Here is a 15,665-nt window from a genome sequence, read left to right on the forward strand (position 1 = left end):
AAAGTTTGAATAACTTAAAATTTTATTATGGGCAAAAAGTACTGGCTTGAGGACTCAAGACTAAAGGCTGCATCCCAAAGTCAAATTTAGGTGAGGAAAGGGAGGGCTGCCTGAGCCTTGGCTGGGGCCAGTGCAGGGCTGGGGTCAGGGCTGGCACTCCGGGACTCTGCCCATTGAGTTCCAGCCAAGTCTGGTGAGGCCAGAAGGGACCCAAGACACTACAACCTGCCCGAGGGAAGGGGAGGGAAGCCCAGGTCAGGCCTCCCTTACGACCGGAGCAGGATTGTAGGCCCCATAGGGAGGGGGTGCTCTTGACTCCCCCAAGAGTAAGAAGGAGGGCTCTTCCCTGGGGACATTCTGTGTCACAGAGAAGGGGTTCACCAGTGTCATCTACCCTCAACCTGGGAATGACTAAATCCTGGACAAAGAGCCCTGTGGGGCATCACCAGGTGAGGCGGGGCCCCAGAGGGGGGGCGACGTCAGGCGCTGAGCTCCTCCTTCCACTTCTGCAGCTTCTTGTCCATGGCCTGGAGCGTGGCTTCATCCTGTGTCAACACAGATCAGTCCTACTCGTCTCCCCAAACCCCCAGTGACCTTGGGAAGCTTGGGGAGGCCTTTTCACCCCCAGCCCTGTCTTTTACCTTCACGAAACAGAAGCGGATATAGTGGTCAAAATGCTTCTGATGGGGCACGCTGCAGAAGACAGAGACCGGGATGGCCACCAAGCCCTGGGGAGGAGGAAGCCCGCGTCTCAACAGGGCTGCCCAGCCCAGCGAGCCTCGGCTCCCACGGGCAGAGGGGTTCCACCATGGCGAGGGGGAAGCAGACTTAGCTCCAATGTGGCACCTCCCAGTGCTACATCAGGCCAGAGGAAAGGAACCCCAGAACATCATCCCAAGGCCCTCCTGTGTATAGAGAGGACATAGAGGCCAAGCAAGGGGTCCGGGCAGAGCCAGAGAAGAAATAAGCCTTAGAATCACAGCTCTGAGCTGGATGATCTCAGAGTTAATGGGCCAACTCCTCATCGTACAGATGGCAAGACTGAGGCCCTGATTCATTCCTGCCAGCCAGAGGTGGATTAAGTCGGTTGAGGCCCCAGGTGCAGAAGAAAATATTGGGCCCCTTCAAAAAAAGAGAAAGACAGGGAAAATAAAAATACATGGTTTTGTGGGGCCCTTCAAAAGTCGGGGCCCAGGACGCGTGCCTGGCGCCCGCCGTTAAATCCGCCCCTGCTCCCAGCTCACATGGCACCTCTGTGCAAATTAAACAGCCCCCCCCCCCCCCCCCCCCCCGCCACCGTTCCTTGAAATGGACGCAGCCCTGTAGCAGGGCCTGCAGCAGAGGCCGGGCTGCATTGCGGCCCATCGGCACCCTTGAGCAATGCACAACCTAGAAAACGATACATTGGGGCAGAGGCCCAGCCCACCTTGCTCTTGATCATCCACTTGACAAAGCGTCTGTCATAGGGCTCATCCGCAGCCCCAGGCAAGTCAGGCATCCTGCTCTCTGGAGGACAGAGGCCATGCTGAGCCCCGGGCCGCCTCCAGCCCCCTACGCCCTGCCCAGCCCAGCCAGTCCCACGCACTGAAGTCCGAGATGTCTGCTGTGAAGAAGTAGCTGCCCTGGGGGGTTATGGGCCTCAGGCCCACGGATCGCACACTCCGCAGCATGTGGTCCCGGCACCGCTGCATGGCCTGCGGGAAGTACACGAAGTAGCTGCTGGGCTGGCCGAAGTGCAGCTGCTCCCGCTCAAAGCTCTCCGCTACTGCGGCCTGCGGGGGAGGGCGACGGACAAGCAGGTCAAGCTAACCTGCCCCTGGAGCCAGCCTGGGCCCTCCCTCTCCCCCAGGCACGATCCCCTGCCCCTCCGCACCTGGGCCTGCGTGGGACAATGATAGACAGAGTTCTGGTGCACGGTGCGCAGGTGCTTCAAGAGACGATCCGGGCCTAGGACCCAGCCCACCTAGACCAGAAGCACAGGTAGGGGATGAGGCCTTTCAAGGCCTGGCCAAAGGCTGCCTTAATCCCCAGGCCACCGTTCCTGCCAAGGGTCACAAGGGGGAGGGGTGGTCCCCTCAACCTTGCTGACTCACCTTCCAGCCGGTGACGCTAAAGGTCTTGCCAGCGCTGCCGATGGTCAGGGTGCGTTCCCACATGCCAGGGAGGCTGGCTGCCCAAAGCCGAAGAGAGCAGCTGCTAAGGCGGGGGTGAGGGGGCCAGGGAGGGGTGGCGGCTAAACCCCAGTGGACACCCTGGTCCTCCACGCTCAGAACTCAGATTCGTGCTAAGCTATTTACAGGACTTACTCCAGATCATCCTCATGACAACCCTGGGGGCAGGTGCCATAGTGCTCCCCTCTTCTCAGAGAGGATAAGTCACTGCTCCAGGTCACACGACCTGGGTGGCTCCTGACCCTTCCGTCTGCGCTGACCCCCACACTGGGCCCAAGGGCCTGGCATAAATGTCAGGGGAATGGGGGTGCCCTGGTTGGCTGGGCTCACCGATGCTGATGTGCTGGTTCCCGTCGAAGACCAGCCACTGGTAGACCTCGTCACTGATGCATAGCACGTCATGCTGCTGGCACAGGCTGGCCACCAGCTCCAGTTCTGCCTTGGAGAACACCTGTGGGGACCCTCCCCAAACAGAGAGGCCTGCTCAGATAAAAGGGTACAGCCAACCCCAGTGCTAAGGGCTTTTCTGCCCCGTCCTATTGAATCCACGCAACGCTGACCGCGGGAGGTCAGTGGTGAGATGATAGAAAAATATATACTTTGGTCTCTGCCCCTGATTCCTGGCACAGAGCTCCGGAAACCTTTGTGAATTCCCGAGTGATGAGAGCACTGGGAACACCGCCTGTTCTAATGAGGTGACTCTGGGTGGCCCCTGGATGGGGTTAGAAAGTCGGGATCAGAAGCTTGGAATCTTCGGCCCCACTTTCCTGGGAAGGGGAGAGGGGCTGGAAATGAGTTAATGACCGATCATGCCTACGTGGTGAAGCACCCATAAAATCTCACTAGTATGGGGTTCAGAGAGTGTCCAGGTTGGTGAGTACATCCACCCGGGAGGGTGATGCACCCTAACTCCATGGGACAGTAGACCTGGTCCCGTGTCTCTCCATCTGCCTCCTTTATCATGCGCCTTAAAAAAGTGGGAAATGTTAGTGTCTCCGAGTTCTGTGAGCTGCTCCAGCAAATTCATCGAACCCAAGGAGGGGTCGTGGGAAGCTGAGATTCATAGCTGACTGGTCAGAAGCACAGGTGGCCACCTGAACTTGAAACTGGCATCTGAAGTGGGGTAGGGACAGTCCTGTGGGACTGAGCCCTTAACCGGTGGGACTGGATGCCATCTCAAGGAAGACAGGGTTAGGGGTGAATTAAATTGAGTTAAATCATCAGACCCCCAGTTGGTGTTGCAGAATTGCCTGGTGTGGGGGGAAAGCCTGTCTGTCTGGTGTCAGAGGTGTTGTGGGGGTGGTAGCTGTGTGAGTGTGGGACACACACAGAGGAAGTCCTTCGCGTGGGTTTGTCACATTCCCATTTTATCTTTATTTTATTTTTTAGAAAGAGGGGAAGGGAGGGGGAAAGAGAAGGAGAGAAACATCAATGTGTGATTGTCTCTCACGTGCCCCCAACTGGGGTCCTGACCCACAACCCAGGCATGTGCCGTGACCAGGAATTGAACCGGCGACCCCTTGGTTCATGGGCCGGCACTCAATCCACTGAGCCACACTAGCCAGGGCACGTTCCCATTTAACAGATGAGAAAACACTCCGAGAAGTGAAGTTACTGTCTCAGGGTCAGGGTCATGGGGAAATAAGTATTGAGATGCCGGCCGCTGCACCACCTGCCCTCATTGCCATCCCTGGGGGCTGCTGCCTCTGTCCCTGGGGCCTCCGGGAGCCTCGTCCTCACAGCTCATTGGAGGTAGCCCTCCCACTTCACAGAGGAAGAAACGGAGGCCCCAAGGCAGCAGATCAGTGGCAGAGTGGAGACTTGAACCCAGTCTTGGGGGTCCCCAAAGGAGGTCTGTCAGGTACCTTTCCCAGCGGGTTGTTGGGTGTGTTGAGGATTAGGGCCTTGGTGCGAGACGTAAACTTGCTGGCCAGCTCCTTGGGGTCCAGCTGCCAATTGCTGCTGGAATCCAGTTCTCCACTCTGGGTCGGGGTCTGCAAGAGGCAGGGCAGTACCTACTTACCTGACATTCAGTGCCAGGGATGTGACCTCCTCCCCGTAGGCCGCTGCCCCCTCCCTCTCCCCGTCCTGGAGAAGCTGGCCTCCTTCACTTCCTTCCTTCTTTCCCACATCCTAGAGCCCAACGCAGTGCACCCCTTGGACCCCTCTGCCCACCCACACCCCAACTAGCATCTCACCGGCTTCAGGGACACAAACACAGGGCAAGCCCCCGCCATCAATGCCATGGGTTCGTAACAGTCAAAAAAGGGCTCGATGATGATGACCTGGCACAAGGGGCAGGTTAGCTGGGGTCAGTATCGCCCTGACCCCTCACCCCCACCCAGCCCAAGCCTTGCCCCACTCACCTCATCTCCTTCGTCCACCAGCGCCTGGAAGGCTGTAAACAGGGCCCCGTATGCACCCACGGTCACCAGCACGTTCTCGAGAGGGTTTATCTCCTGTCCCAGCAGCTTCCCAAAGAAACTTGCCAGGACCTTTGTCAGGGGTGGGTAACCCTGCCAGGACAGCTGGGGTCAGCCCCCCCCCCCCCCCGTCAGCCTGGGCCCGCCCTCCTGCTCAGCTGCGCCACCCAGTGGTGGACCTGGGGCGAAGTCTGCTCCCTCCCCCACACTTGTCCTAAGACCTGTTCTGTGCCGGGCCCTGTGCCCAGGGCTGGGACACGGCGGGGAACCAGACAAGGGTGTGCCTTTGCGGAGCACAGCCCAACACAGCCCTCGAAGCGGTGGCAACGCCACACCTGAAACACCTCCTTTTAGGTTTAAGGAGCGCATTCGTGCCATCTGATTCTGCCGGCAGCCGCGCAAGGAAGGCATTATTTCACGCCATCATTCGGCGGATAGAAAAAGAGAGACCCAGAGGAAATGACTTGCCCAAGGTCATGCACAGTTGAGATGCAAGAAAAGGATTTTATGCTGCAGTTTTAGAAAGGCTCCCCTTGGAGAGGAAGATAGGATCTGTACACCTGTTTGCTGGGGACACTTACGAAACACTCAAGGCTCAGCCAAGTGATTGAAACCGAAGATTGAGAATTTAACTAAATAATTTGCCACACCAGATTTGACCACATAAAAATTAAAACTTTCTGTACAGCAAAATAGACCATGAGTAAAGTTAAAACACAAAGAGAAAAAACATCGCAACGCAAGAAAAGCAGGTAAGATATTTAATACATAAAGAGCTCTTACAAAGCAACAAGACAAAGATACACACCCAAATGAAAAAATGAGGTAGGTCATGAAAGAAAAAGTGCTCATGCCCGCTGTGCATGAGAAAGAATAATAACTGAAGAAAAGCAGTAAAAGTAACATTGAAATATTGCTATATTATAAGAAAGTAATGCCACTCTTAGCAGACATTAAAAAGATTGACAGGGCCCATGGATGGCAAGAGTAAGACAAATGATTCCTCTCTCTCACCCAAGGAATGAGCCTTCCCGCCAGCTCTGAGACCAGTCTGTTGGTGGGAATGCGAGTAAACCTCACGGGAGGACAATTTGACAATATCCCGCACATGCATAAATGCTTACCCACTTTGATTCTCTAGTTTTATTTCTAGGGATTTACCTGAGAGAAACATTCACACACATACAAAGATGTACACACAGAGCTAGTCACTGTGATATTGCTTATAATAGGAAGATATCCAAGCCAGTCGAGCAGAGCAGGGCTGGTTATGTAAATTGTGGCACATCTAGGCAATGGAATACTATGCGGCCAGTAAAAAGAAACAGGGCTATTGTGAATGGAAGGTTGTCCCTGACATGCTGTTTAGTGAAATAAACAAGTTACAGAATGTTATTTATAGTATGAGTCCATTTGTGTTCAACACAAATCTCAGGTAGGTATATATGCATATGTGCGTGTGTTGTTATATAAGCATTTTTAAAAGTTTAAAAGTCTGAACATGCTAAGAAAAGTAGCAAATTGTTGGCAGTGGTTACTCCAAGGGTTGGAAAATATTTACTCTGTGACCCTTTACAGAAAGAGTTTGAATTTAGAGTCAAATCACATCAATTGCATGTCTCAATCAGTGGCTTGTCTTTCAGGGCTCAGCTTAAGTGTCACCTCCTCCAGGAAGCCTTCCCCAGTCTCCCCTTCTTCCTGACCCATTCTCCTCCATCACAGCATATCAACTGCCTTTTTGTTTGTTTGTTTGTTTGTTTGTCTTCCTTTCCCCAGACTGTGAGCTGTCCCAGGGCTTGAAACAGAAGACATGCTCAGTGAACATTGAACTATGGCTGGACTGCATTTTCTAGGCTTCTACCCCTTCTTCCTCCACCAGGGCCTCCTCAGAGGCCTGTGTCCGGGGACCAGGCGCAGCCGGGAGACTCACAAATGCCTTGGTGTACTGGTTGAGCATGAAGTCCTTGCTGAGGGCACGCTGAAAGGCTTCCACAGCAAAGTCTGGAGGCGGGAAGTCAGGGAAGCCTTGGCCCAAGTTCACAGCATCATACTCGGAGGCCAGTTTGGTGTACTCCAACCTGGGCAACAAATGGAGAGTTGGCACCAGCCCATGCCTGCACCTCACCCTGGGCTTACTTCTGCCGGCTTCCAGGGCAGGCGAACAATGCTCTGGGCCGCTAGAAACACTGGACAACTAGCGCCTGCCCTGGCCTGAAGATCTGTGTTGCTCATAACTGGTCCCACGCTTTTCGATTAGGTGGGCTGGGCACTGTGCCAAATGCATGTAAAAACATGCAGCCAACAATTTTATTATTTTATATTTTTCCCATCACCATTTACCCCACCCCCAACTCTCCTCCACCTCCGCCCCCTGACAATCACCACCCTGTTGTCTGTGTCCATGGGTTCTTCTATTTTCTTTTTTGCTCAGTCCCTACCCTCCAGCTCCCCAGCTCCAAGAGTTGTCAGCCTGCTCTCTATGAATCCGTCTCTGTTCTGCATGTTAGTTCAGTTTGTTCATTAGATTCCACATGTGAGTGAAATCATATGGTACTTGTCTTTCTCTGAATGGCTTATTTCACTTAGAGTAACGCTCTCCAGGTTCATCCACGCTGTCACAAAAGGTAAAATTTTCTTCTTTTTTTTTACGGTGGAGGAATATTTCATCGTGTAAATGTACCACAGCTGTTTTTTATCCACTTGGCCCCAGGCCAAGGTCAGGTGTGGACTGGAAGATCATGGAACTTCCTCACACACCTCCCCGCTGCGTCCATCCCACCATCAGTAACAATGGGCACATATCCTTCCGAATGGAGAACAAGTCAGTGAAGAACAGGAACTAACCCTGGCAGATACCTGGTGAAGAGCCACTGCATCTTACCTTCTCCGCTCAGCTTGTCTTACTCTGTCCTGAGTGTGGTAAGAGTCCCGGGGAAGCCTGTGCCCGGGGAATGGCTATTGCTACCATGCAGTATTTTGTCTTATCCCCCCCCCCAAGGCTGTTTGAGGGAAATATAATTATCTCTGTTTTGCAGCTGGGGGGCTGGGGCTCCGGGTAGGGGTCACTGGCCCCAGTGCCAGTGCCAAGCGAGGTGAGGCTGAGATGGAAGCCAAGCCTGCTGCTTTGGGTCCCGCCTCTAGTGGGCTGCAGCTGCCCATCTGAACATCCTGGGTATCACTGAGTTTCTGCAGACCCAGGGACCACCAGCTGTGTCCTGTCCCCCATGCCTGAGGGGACACCCACACACCTCCCCCGCTCTGTCCCGCTCACCACGGGTTGTGGTCGATCCCTTCCAGCCTTCGAGCCTGCAGCCTTTTGGCCATGGTGAGCTGCAGACAGAGCAAATGGGAGGTCAGAGTGGAAGAGGTGCCAGGACATGGGGACCTAAGAGGAGAGGCAGCAACCTCTCCCCTCTCCGATACTGCCCTTCCTACCCACTCCCAGCCAGGAGGGAGAGGTCAGCAGTCCCAGCCTGACCCTGCCAGGCTCTGCGCCTGCCTCCTGCCCTGTCCACCAGCCTGGACTAGCCACCTGCCAGCCTGGTGTCACAGGGCCTGAGATACAGCCCGGATACAATCAGATTTCAGTCTGACTCAGGACGGGCTGCGAGCCAAAGAGGAGGCGCGGGAGGCAGGGGAGGCAGGGAGCAGGAGAAGGACTGTGGCGACAGCAGCGGCTTCTGCGTACAGAGGACTGGCTGAGCTCTTCCATTAGCTTCTCAGAACAGTTTGGCTGGGCCCATTTTATAGACAAGAAAATAGAGTGGGGAGTGATGTGTTCAGGTCACACAACAAACACACTCAGACTCAGGGCTACTGAGACGAGGCCATGTTCTGACACAGGTGAACTTGCTCAGTTCTGGGGTGGTGGGGCTCAGGAGCCCTCCTCCAGCCCCCCTCCCCTCCCTTCCCCTAGGTTCCTTCCACAGGTGTGCAGACACTGGCCTGGTAGATGAGGGCCACCAAACTCAGGTCCTAAGCCCACCTAGGCTGGGTGACTCTGGAGGTGATTTAGCTCCTCCTGGCCTCAGTCTCCCCATCAGTATAATAGGAACATGGGTTTCAAGGTCCCTCAGCAGGTTTGTAAGTCTCACGGCTGGTGGGTCTCTAATGTTCTCCTCAGCCACCCGCTGTGGTTAACAGTGAGCCCCCACGTCTCATGGTCTTGCTCTGTCCCCACAGCATCCCTCTCAGAGGTGACATGATGCTCAGAGAAGTTCAGGGACCTGCTCAAGGTCAGAGGAGGAGTGGGACAGGCCCCCGGTCAGGAGGGCAGCAACAGCAGGGTTGCTAGCACCAGACCCCTGTCCCCAAGGGCCTGGGCCCATCTGTATATGGGCCAGATTTTTCCATAGCCTGGGGGTCCTGCCCATGTAAGTGATTCAAAGAGAGCCCAGCATGGGGACAGGCAGTGCTCTCCCCTCACTGAATCCCTGACACCCCTCACCATGCCTGGCCCTCAGTACACTGCAAAATAGTTTAATTTTTAAAAGAATTTATTGCTTTTAGAGAGAGAAAGGGGAAGAGAGGGAGAGAAAGATGTTGATTTGTTTTCCACATATTGATGCATTCCTTGGTTGATTCTTTTTCTTTTTTTAAAGATTTTGTTTACTTATTTTTAGAGAGGGGGAAAGGAGGGAGAAAGAGAGGAAGAGAAACATCACTGTGTGGTTGCCTCTTGCACGCCCCCATCTGAGGACCTGGCCCACAACCCAGGCATGTGCCCTGACTGGGTATCGAACTGGCAACCCTTTGGTTCGCAGGCTGGCGCTCAATCCACTGAGCCACACCAGCCAGGGCCATTGGTTGATTCTTGCATGTTCCCTGACTGGGGATTGAACCTGCAACCTTGGTGTATCAGGACAATGCTCTAACCAACTGAGTTAGCTGACTAGGGCCAACAGCAGTTTAAAATGAGCCCTGGCTGGTGTGGCTCAGTGGGTTGGGCATTGGCCCGCAAACCAAAAGGTTGCTGATTCGATGCCTGGTCATGGCACGTGCCTTGGTTCTGGGCCAGGTCTCCAGTGTGAGGTGTGCGAGAGGCAACCAATTGATGTTTCTCTCACATACTGATATTTCTCTCCCTCCCTTCCCTTCTCTTTAAAAGTAAATTGAGTCTTTTTTAAAGTTTAAAATGAGAGTGATCCCTGCCAGGGAAAATCATGTTATCATCAAAATGTCAACTGGCAGTGATTATCTTTGGTTGGCTGGTGGTTAATAGATATATATTTTTTCTTCCTTATACTTTTCTTATTTTCCAATTTTTATTTTTTTTATTTTATTTATTGATTTGAGAGAAACATCTATTTGTTTTTCTACTTATTTATGCATTTTTTATTGATTCTTTTAAAAAAACTTATTGATTTCAGAGAGAGAGAGAGAGAGAGAGAGAGAGAGAGAGAGAGAGAGAGAGAGAGAGATCAGTTCATTGTTCCACCCATCCATGTGCTCATTGGTGATTCCTTTTTGTGCCCTGACTGGGAGTCGCTGGCAACGCTGGGGTATCTGGACAACGCTCCAACCAACTGAGCAACCCAGCCAGGGCCAAACTGTCTAAAATAAATGTTTTATTTTTATGATTAAAAATGTGGAGGTTTGGGGTGGGGAAAGAATAGAGAGGTACAGGGGCACAGAGAGTTTAGGAAGGAGATAAATATAATGGGGGTATGGCAGAAACTTGGGGTTCTCTAAGGAGTGGCCTTCAAGTATGTCATATGGCCCTTGGATAAGTGAGGCAGCAGAGCCTGTTCTTGGGCTTATGCACTAATTTAGTGACTGTTTACTGAGTGTCAACTATGTACGGAACATGGGCTGGACAGAGGAGGTGATGGGAAGGCAGCAGCACCAAGCAACCATTCAGATACAGGGCTACCAGTTCTAGATTAGAGGCAAGGGGTGGGGGACCCACACTCAAAGTGCTGTCAGGGAAGGCTTCCTGAAAGAGGAGGTTCATGCGCAGATTTGAAGCCAGGACCAAGCCAGGGGCCTGGTTCATGCAGGCGGCAGAGTGCACTTACAGTCTGGTGCAAGCACCGGTTGAGTGAAGCTCCAGCCTTCTTTCTCTGGAGGGACCCCACCAGGTGCAAACAGACGGCTGCTGAATTCCTGAACATGCCTCCCAGAGCCATGGGGTACTGATGACTCACCCTCCAGGAGCAGAGGAGAAAGGAGCAGAACACCCCGGCCAGAAAATGGCTCCGAGCCCAGGGCTTGAGTCCCCCACACACAGCTCTAATAACAACAATAACAGCAATAAGGGCTAATATTTACCGAGTTGGCAACTGTGCATCAGATGTAGCAATAAGTGCTTTGTTGCAGGATGAACCCCCAGTTCTCAAAACTACCGTGACCCCCTCCCACCCCAAGGTGACCCTTTTAAAATGTAAATCACCTTTAATGGGAAAAAAAAAAAGATCCAGGTGAAGACCATGAATGGCCCCTAACATCACAGAGTCAATCCTCCATTATGTTCTGACTCTGGAAACACACATACCACCTGCATATTATTCTCCTGATAAAATGAAATCTAAATCAAATAAGGCCTCTGGATCACCAAAATACAAGGGACAAAAGAACAGGCTAAATGACACCTCAGAGATGCGACAAACAGATATGGACTGATGCAACCTCTATAGTACAAATGATCCTGTTTCTTCAACAAATAAAATGCAAGAGAAAAAAAAAGTCTGGGGCACTATAGATCAAGAGACTTAACAGACATACATTTAAAAGATGAAGGCCTTGAAAAACATTGGAGGACTCACTACACAGAATTTACTAAAAAGTTATAGCAACCAAGCCAGGTCCCTAGTTGGGGGCGTGCGAGAGGCAATCAATCACTGTTTCTCTCTCACATCGATGTTTCTCTCCCTCTCTTTCTCCCTCCCTTCCAATGTCTCTAAAGAAACTAAATAAATAAAATAGTTTTTTTTTTTTTAAAGCTATAGGAACCAAGAAAGTGTGGGACTGGCACAAGAAGAGACATATAAATCAATAGAATAGGACTGAGAGTCCAGAAATAAACTCTCACATTCATGGTCAATTGTTGTTTGACAAGGGTGTTAAGAAAATCCAATAAGAATTGTCTTTTCAACAAATAGTTTTGGGACAACTGGTTAGCCACATGTAAAAGTACAAATTTGGACCCCTACCTCACACCATACACAAAAATTAACTCAAAGTGGATCATGGATCTAAATGTAAAAATTAAAATTATAAAACTCTAAGAAGAAAACAGGAGTAAATCTTTGCGACCTTGATTTAGAAGACTGTCTCATATACAACAGCAAAAGGACAAGTAACAGAAGAAAAGATAAACTGAACTTCATTGAGATTAAAAACTTTTGTGCTTCAAAGGATACCATCAAGAAAGTGAAAAGACAACCCATGATGTGGGAGAAAATATTTGCAAATCATAAATTTGAACTTCTCCAAAGACTAATGGCTAACAAATACATGAAAATATGCTCAACATCATTAGTTAGTAGGGAAAAGTCACATTAAGATACAACTACAAACCCACTAGGATGGCTGCTATAACAAAGAAGATGGATAACTATAAGTATTTTGAAGAGGTTGAGATATCGGAACCCTTGTACACTGCTTCTGGGAATGGAAAATGGAAAACGCTAGAAGTTCCTCAAAATATTAAATATAGAGTTTCCATCAGACCCAGCAATTCCACTCCTAGGTATCTACCCAAGGAAATGAAAACATGTCCACACAAACTTATACATGTATATTCATAAGCAGCATCATTCATAATAGCCAAAAAGTGGAAAAAAACTAAATGCCCATCAACTGGTGAGCAATACGTCGCAAATCCATATGATGGGATATCAGCCGACGATAAGAGGGAACGGAGTACCCGCTGCAACATGGATGGACCTTGAAGCATTATGCTAAGTGAGAAGCCAGTCACAAAAGACCTCAAATTATATGATTCCATTGATAAGAAAGAGACAAACCCACAGACACAGAGAGTAGATCGGTGATTGCCTTGGGCTGGGAGTGGAGTGAGGAGTGAGGTGGAGGTGAGGAATGACTGCTAATGGGTCCAGGGTATCTTTCTGGCCTGATGAAAATGTTCTAAAATTAGTTTGTGGTCATGACTGCATAAGTGTGAATATACTAAAAATCACCGAATAGTACCCTTTAAATGACTGAATTATATGGTGCATGGATTATATCTCAATAGAGATGTTTTAAAAAAATTGCCATGGTTTTAAAAAAAAGGCATTGCCCTTATGGTTGGCATGGGAATGTGCCCCTCTGATGCCAGGGGCCTGAGGGCACAGCTGTGCCCCTCGCACTGAGGCCAAGCCCCGCGGCTGCTCCCAGCCGGTACCTGCGGACAGCGAGGCAGGCTGCGGCGGGGAGGTACACACTCCCAAGGCTTTGCTGCAGCTTTCCGAGAACTGCGCCGCAGCCCGAGACTTTTCCTTTGGCCTGCCTTCCTTTCTCTTCCCTCCAAGGGATCGGGACAAGCCTTGCAAAAGAAGTAGGTGTCTCGGGTCAGGGGGCTGCTCTGGAGGGCACTGGGGGCACCTGCTCAGCCCAAGTGTTAGTGTAGGTAGCTAAATGCTAACGAAGGCAGGGAGCACAGGAAGTCAGACATTATTAAGCATAATCAACTAGGAGGCATATGCCTGCTCCCCTAGGAAGGTGCAGCATTCATAGGTACCCCAGGGGATCGCAGCTTTGCCGCTAAACGGATTATCGCACCCCCACTTCGGCCGTGTGGGGAGCACGCGCGGGCTTGCTCAGACTTGGGGCGACAAGCGCATGCGCAAGAGGAGCCAAGATGACGACCACAGAGGCCTGTCGATTTGCCTGGAAAAAGGACCGGATTGGATAAGAGACACAGAACCTTGGAAGATCTAGGAAATAGACTGGTTAGGGGGAGGGCCCAACACAAGCCCGGAAAGCCTGGGGAGTTGATTGGTTAGTTTAAAGACGTGCTTGGTCCTTCCCAAGCCCGAGCAGTGTAATCCGCGTAACAAAGCAGCTCTCTCTCCCTCCCTTTCCCTGTCCCCGTTCTTGTTCCCTCCCCCCCCCCACCCCCCGCATCTCTTCTCTTTCAGCTCCCCCCGCCTCGCTCCCCAACACGTGATCATCCCGTTCCTTCCCGTGTTTTTCTCTCCATAGCAACCATGCAGCCCAGGCAGCCGCTCCGCCGGTAGCTGCAGACTTGAAGCGCCTTCAAGCCGAGCCTGGGTCCCGGACACAGCAGGGGCCAGCGGGCAGAGCACAGCCCGGAGCGGGGCTAAGCTTTGCTATGGACTAAACTTTGGCACGGCGCAGAATCTGTGGATATGGACCCTATTTCCGGGCCTTGTGAAGACAAAGTTGCACTTTTTCCACAGTGGGACGCAGGGAGATGAGACATTGAGAACGCGTGGGCAGCCTTCTATTTTCACGCAAATGTTGCCACGCCATAATCTCCCATACGCGGGTCTCTTGGAATGCTTTCCTTGTGGTCCTGTGGAAAGAACCCACTCGCACCAGCAGGACTGGGAGAACGCTGTCTCAGGCTGAGTCCGGCTGGGGAAAGCGTGTCGGCGGAGGGAGCCGTGCAGAGACCCAGGAGTGCAATGGAAGGCAGCTGGGAGCTTCCAGGAGCTGAGCAGTCAGTCGGGCCAGAGCCACCGTCTCATTTCTCAGAACTAAGTCAGTGCCCAGGGGTATCCTGCAGAAAGCATTCCCTGATCCCTGTGGCGAAGCACCAGCGCTGAGAGCAACAAAGGGTAGGGAGTATTATCAGAGGGGGGACATTCCGTGGTGTGTCCTGTTGTGGGGTGGCGCTGGCGTGCTTCGGCCTCACTCAGCCCGGGGACTCGGGGCCCAAGTCCAGGTCTGAGCCCAGTGCCCACTGTGGGGCCTCAGGGCACCAACTGGCCCATGTGCCCAGAATTGAGGGGCTTCTCAGGACATGAGACTTGCAGTGCTAAAACAGGGGACATCCTGGGCAAACGGGGCTGGCCGCTTCCCCTGGATGGGGAGGATGCAGGGCTGGCAGCTCCTGTCCTGGGCCTGATGTCCTGCGGACTCCTCCAGATGCACTCAACTCTACAGGGACCCTCTTTGGCTGCCTGCCTCCTAACCACTTGGTTCTAAATCTGTGCACTCCCAGTAGGCTGATCCTCTCTCTCGACATCCTCGCCCACATCACCCCACGTCTATCAATTCTGTCCTTCCTCCGAAAGCGACTACACCTCCTCTGGCCTAAATCTTGCCTTTATCGTCTCACTGGATCACAGTGGTAGGAATTACATGAATAATTTGCTGAGCACTCACTCTGCACCAGGCACTGCAGTAAGGACTGTACATATGTCATTAGACCCTTTAACAGCCCAGGAGAGCAGGTGCTGTCCTCACTCGCTTTAACAGACAAAGGCAGTGGTAACAATGATAAAATATCAACTAATACTCCGATTGAGCTCCTAGAGGTCGGAGGAGGGCCTGCGTCACCTGGTGGCCAGCACAGGGCAGAAACATACACGGGACAAGATCCCAGCTCCTGGCCCTCCCCCGCCCTCTGCCACAACCTCAGCCTCTCATTTCGGGCACTGCCAGCTCTTGGGGCTGCAGGTGGCCTGGGCCACTTGGCTTCAGAGGGCGAGGAGAGCCTGTGCTGGTCAAGGCTATGTTTAATTAGCCTCACGGCCCGGGGCCTGGGGATGGAAACCTGCCGGGCTTTTGCTGCAGGAGACCACCGGGGCAGGGGGTGGTGTGTGTGCCCAGGACGGTCTGTGGGCACGGGAGTGAACGTTACACTGAACCCTTGGTGCCCACCCAGGACCAGCCCCTGAACAGACCCCTGGGGAGGTGGTTAGAACCTAAGCTGTGGTGTCACGCAGACCAAGGCTGTCTGACCAGAGGGAAGTCACTTTCCCTCTTCAAATGTCACTTTCCCTATATATAAATTAGAAATAAAAATAAGATAATTCATGGAAAGCACTTCACTCAGTGCCTGGCACTGAAAAGGTGCCAAGGAAATGACTGATATTAATAATAGAGTGGACATTTTCTGAATACTCCCTGAATTAATATAATATGTCAGGTTGGGCTA

The 15,665-nt window shown here is 52.0% G+C and overlaps 1 protein-coding gene and 1 long non-coding RNA gene across 3 annotated transcripts in view; one reads left to right on the forward strand and one right to left on the reverse strand.

The window, feature by feature from the left end:
- The window catches only part of KYAT1 (kynurenine aminotransferase 1), a 25,605-nt gene continuing 9,940 nt past the window's right edge, over positions 1-15,665 (reverse strand). The window contains exons 2-14 of one of the 2 annotated variants that reach the window (XM_090274852.1): positions 10,612-10,825; positions 7,866-7,924; positions 6,525-6,672; positions 4,538-4,687; positions 4,370-4,456; positions 4,037-4,165; positions 2,502-2,622; positions 2,094-2,170; positions 1,874-1,963; positions 1,586-1,772; positions 1,427-1,506; positions 642-728; positions 1-545 (exon numbers count right to left, since the gene is read on the reverse strand). In XM_090274852.1, coding sequence (XP_090130978.1) covers positions 480-545; positions 642-728; positions 1,427-1,506; positions 1,586-1,772; positions 1,874-1,963; positions 2,094-2,170; positions 2,502-2,622; positions 4,037-4,165; positions 4,370-4,456; positions 4,538-4,687; positions 6,525-6,672; positions 7,866-7,924; positions 10,612-10,722 — 1,392 coding nt within the window. In that variant the 5' untranslated portion in view covers positions 10,723-10,825 and the 3' untranslated portion in view covers positions 1-479. Of the gene's footprint in view, positions 546-641; positions 729-1,426; positions 1,773-1,873; positions 1,964-2,093; positions 2,171-2,501; positions 2,623-4,036; positions 4,166-4,369; positions 4,457-4,537; positions 4,688-6,524; positions 6,673-7,865; positions 7,925-10,611; positions 10,826-15,665 lie in introns of those variants that run through there. The other variant, XM_090274851.1, reaches the window with a different exon arrangement.
- LOC150013797 (uncharacterized) overlaps positions 13,397-15,665 on the forward strand; it is a 3,710-nt gene continuing 1,441 nt past the window's right edge. Inside the window, exons 1-2 of the long non-coding RNA XR_016510589.1 lie at positions 13,397-13,537; positions 13,742-14,340. This is a non-coding gene — a long non-coding RNA (uncharacterized LOC150013797). The remainder of the gene's footprint in view (positions 13,538-13,741; positions 14,341-15,665) is intronic.

This window comes from Furipterus horrens, unplaced genomic scaffold (assembly GCF_987537825.1).
Source record: "Furipterus horrens unplaced genomic scaffold, mFurHor1.1.pri manual_scaffold_4, whole genome shotgun sequence".
Classification (NCBI taxonomy): domain Eukaryota; kingdom Metazoa; phylum Chordata; class Mammalia; order Chiroptera; family Furipteridae; genus Furipterus; species Furipterus horrens.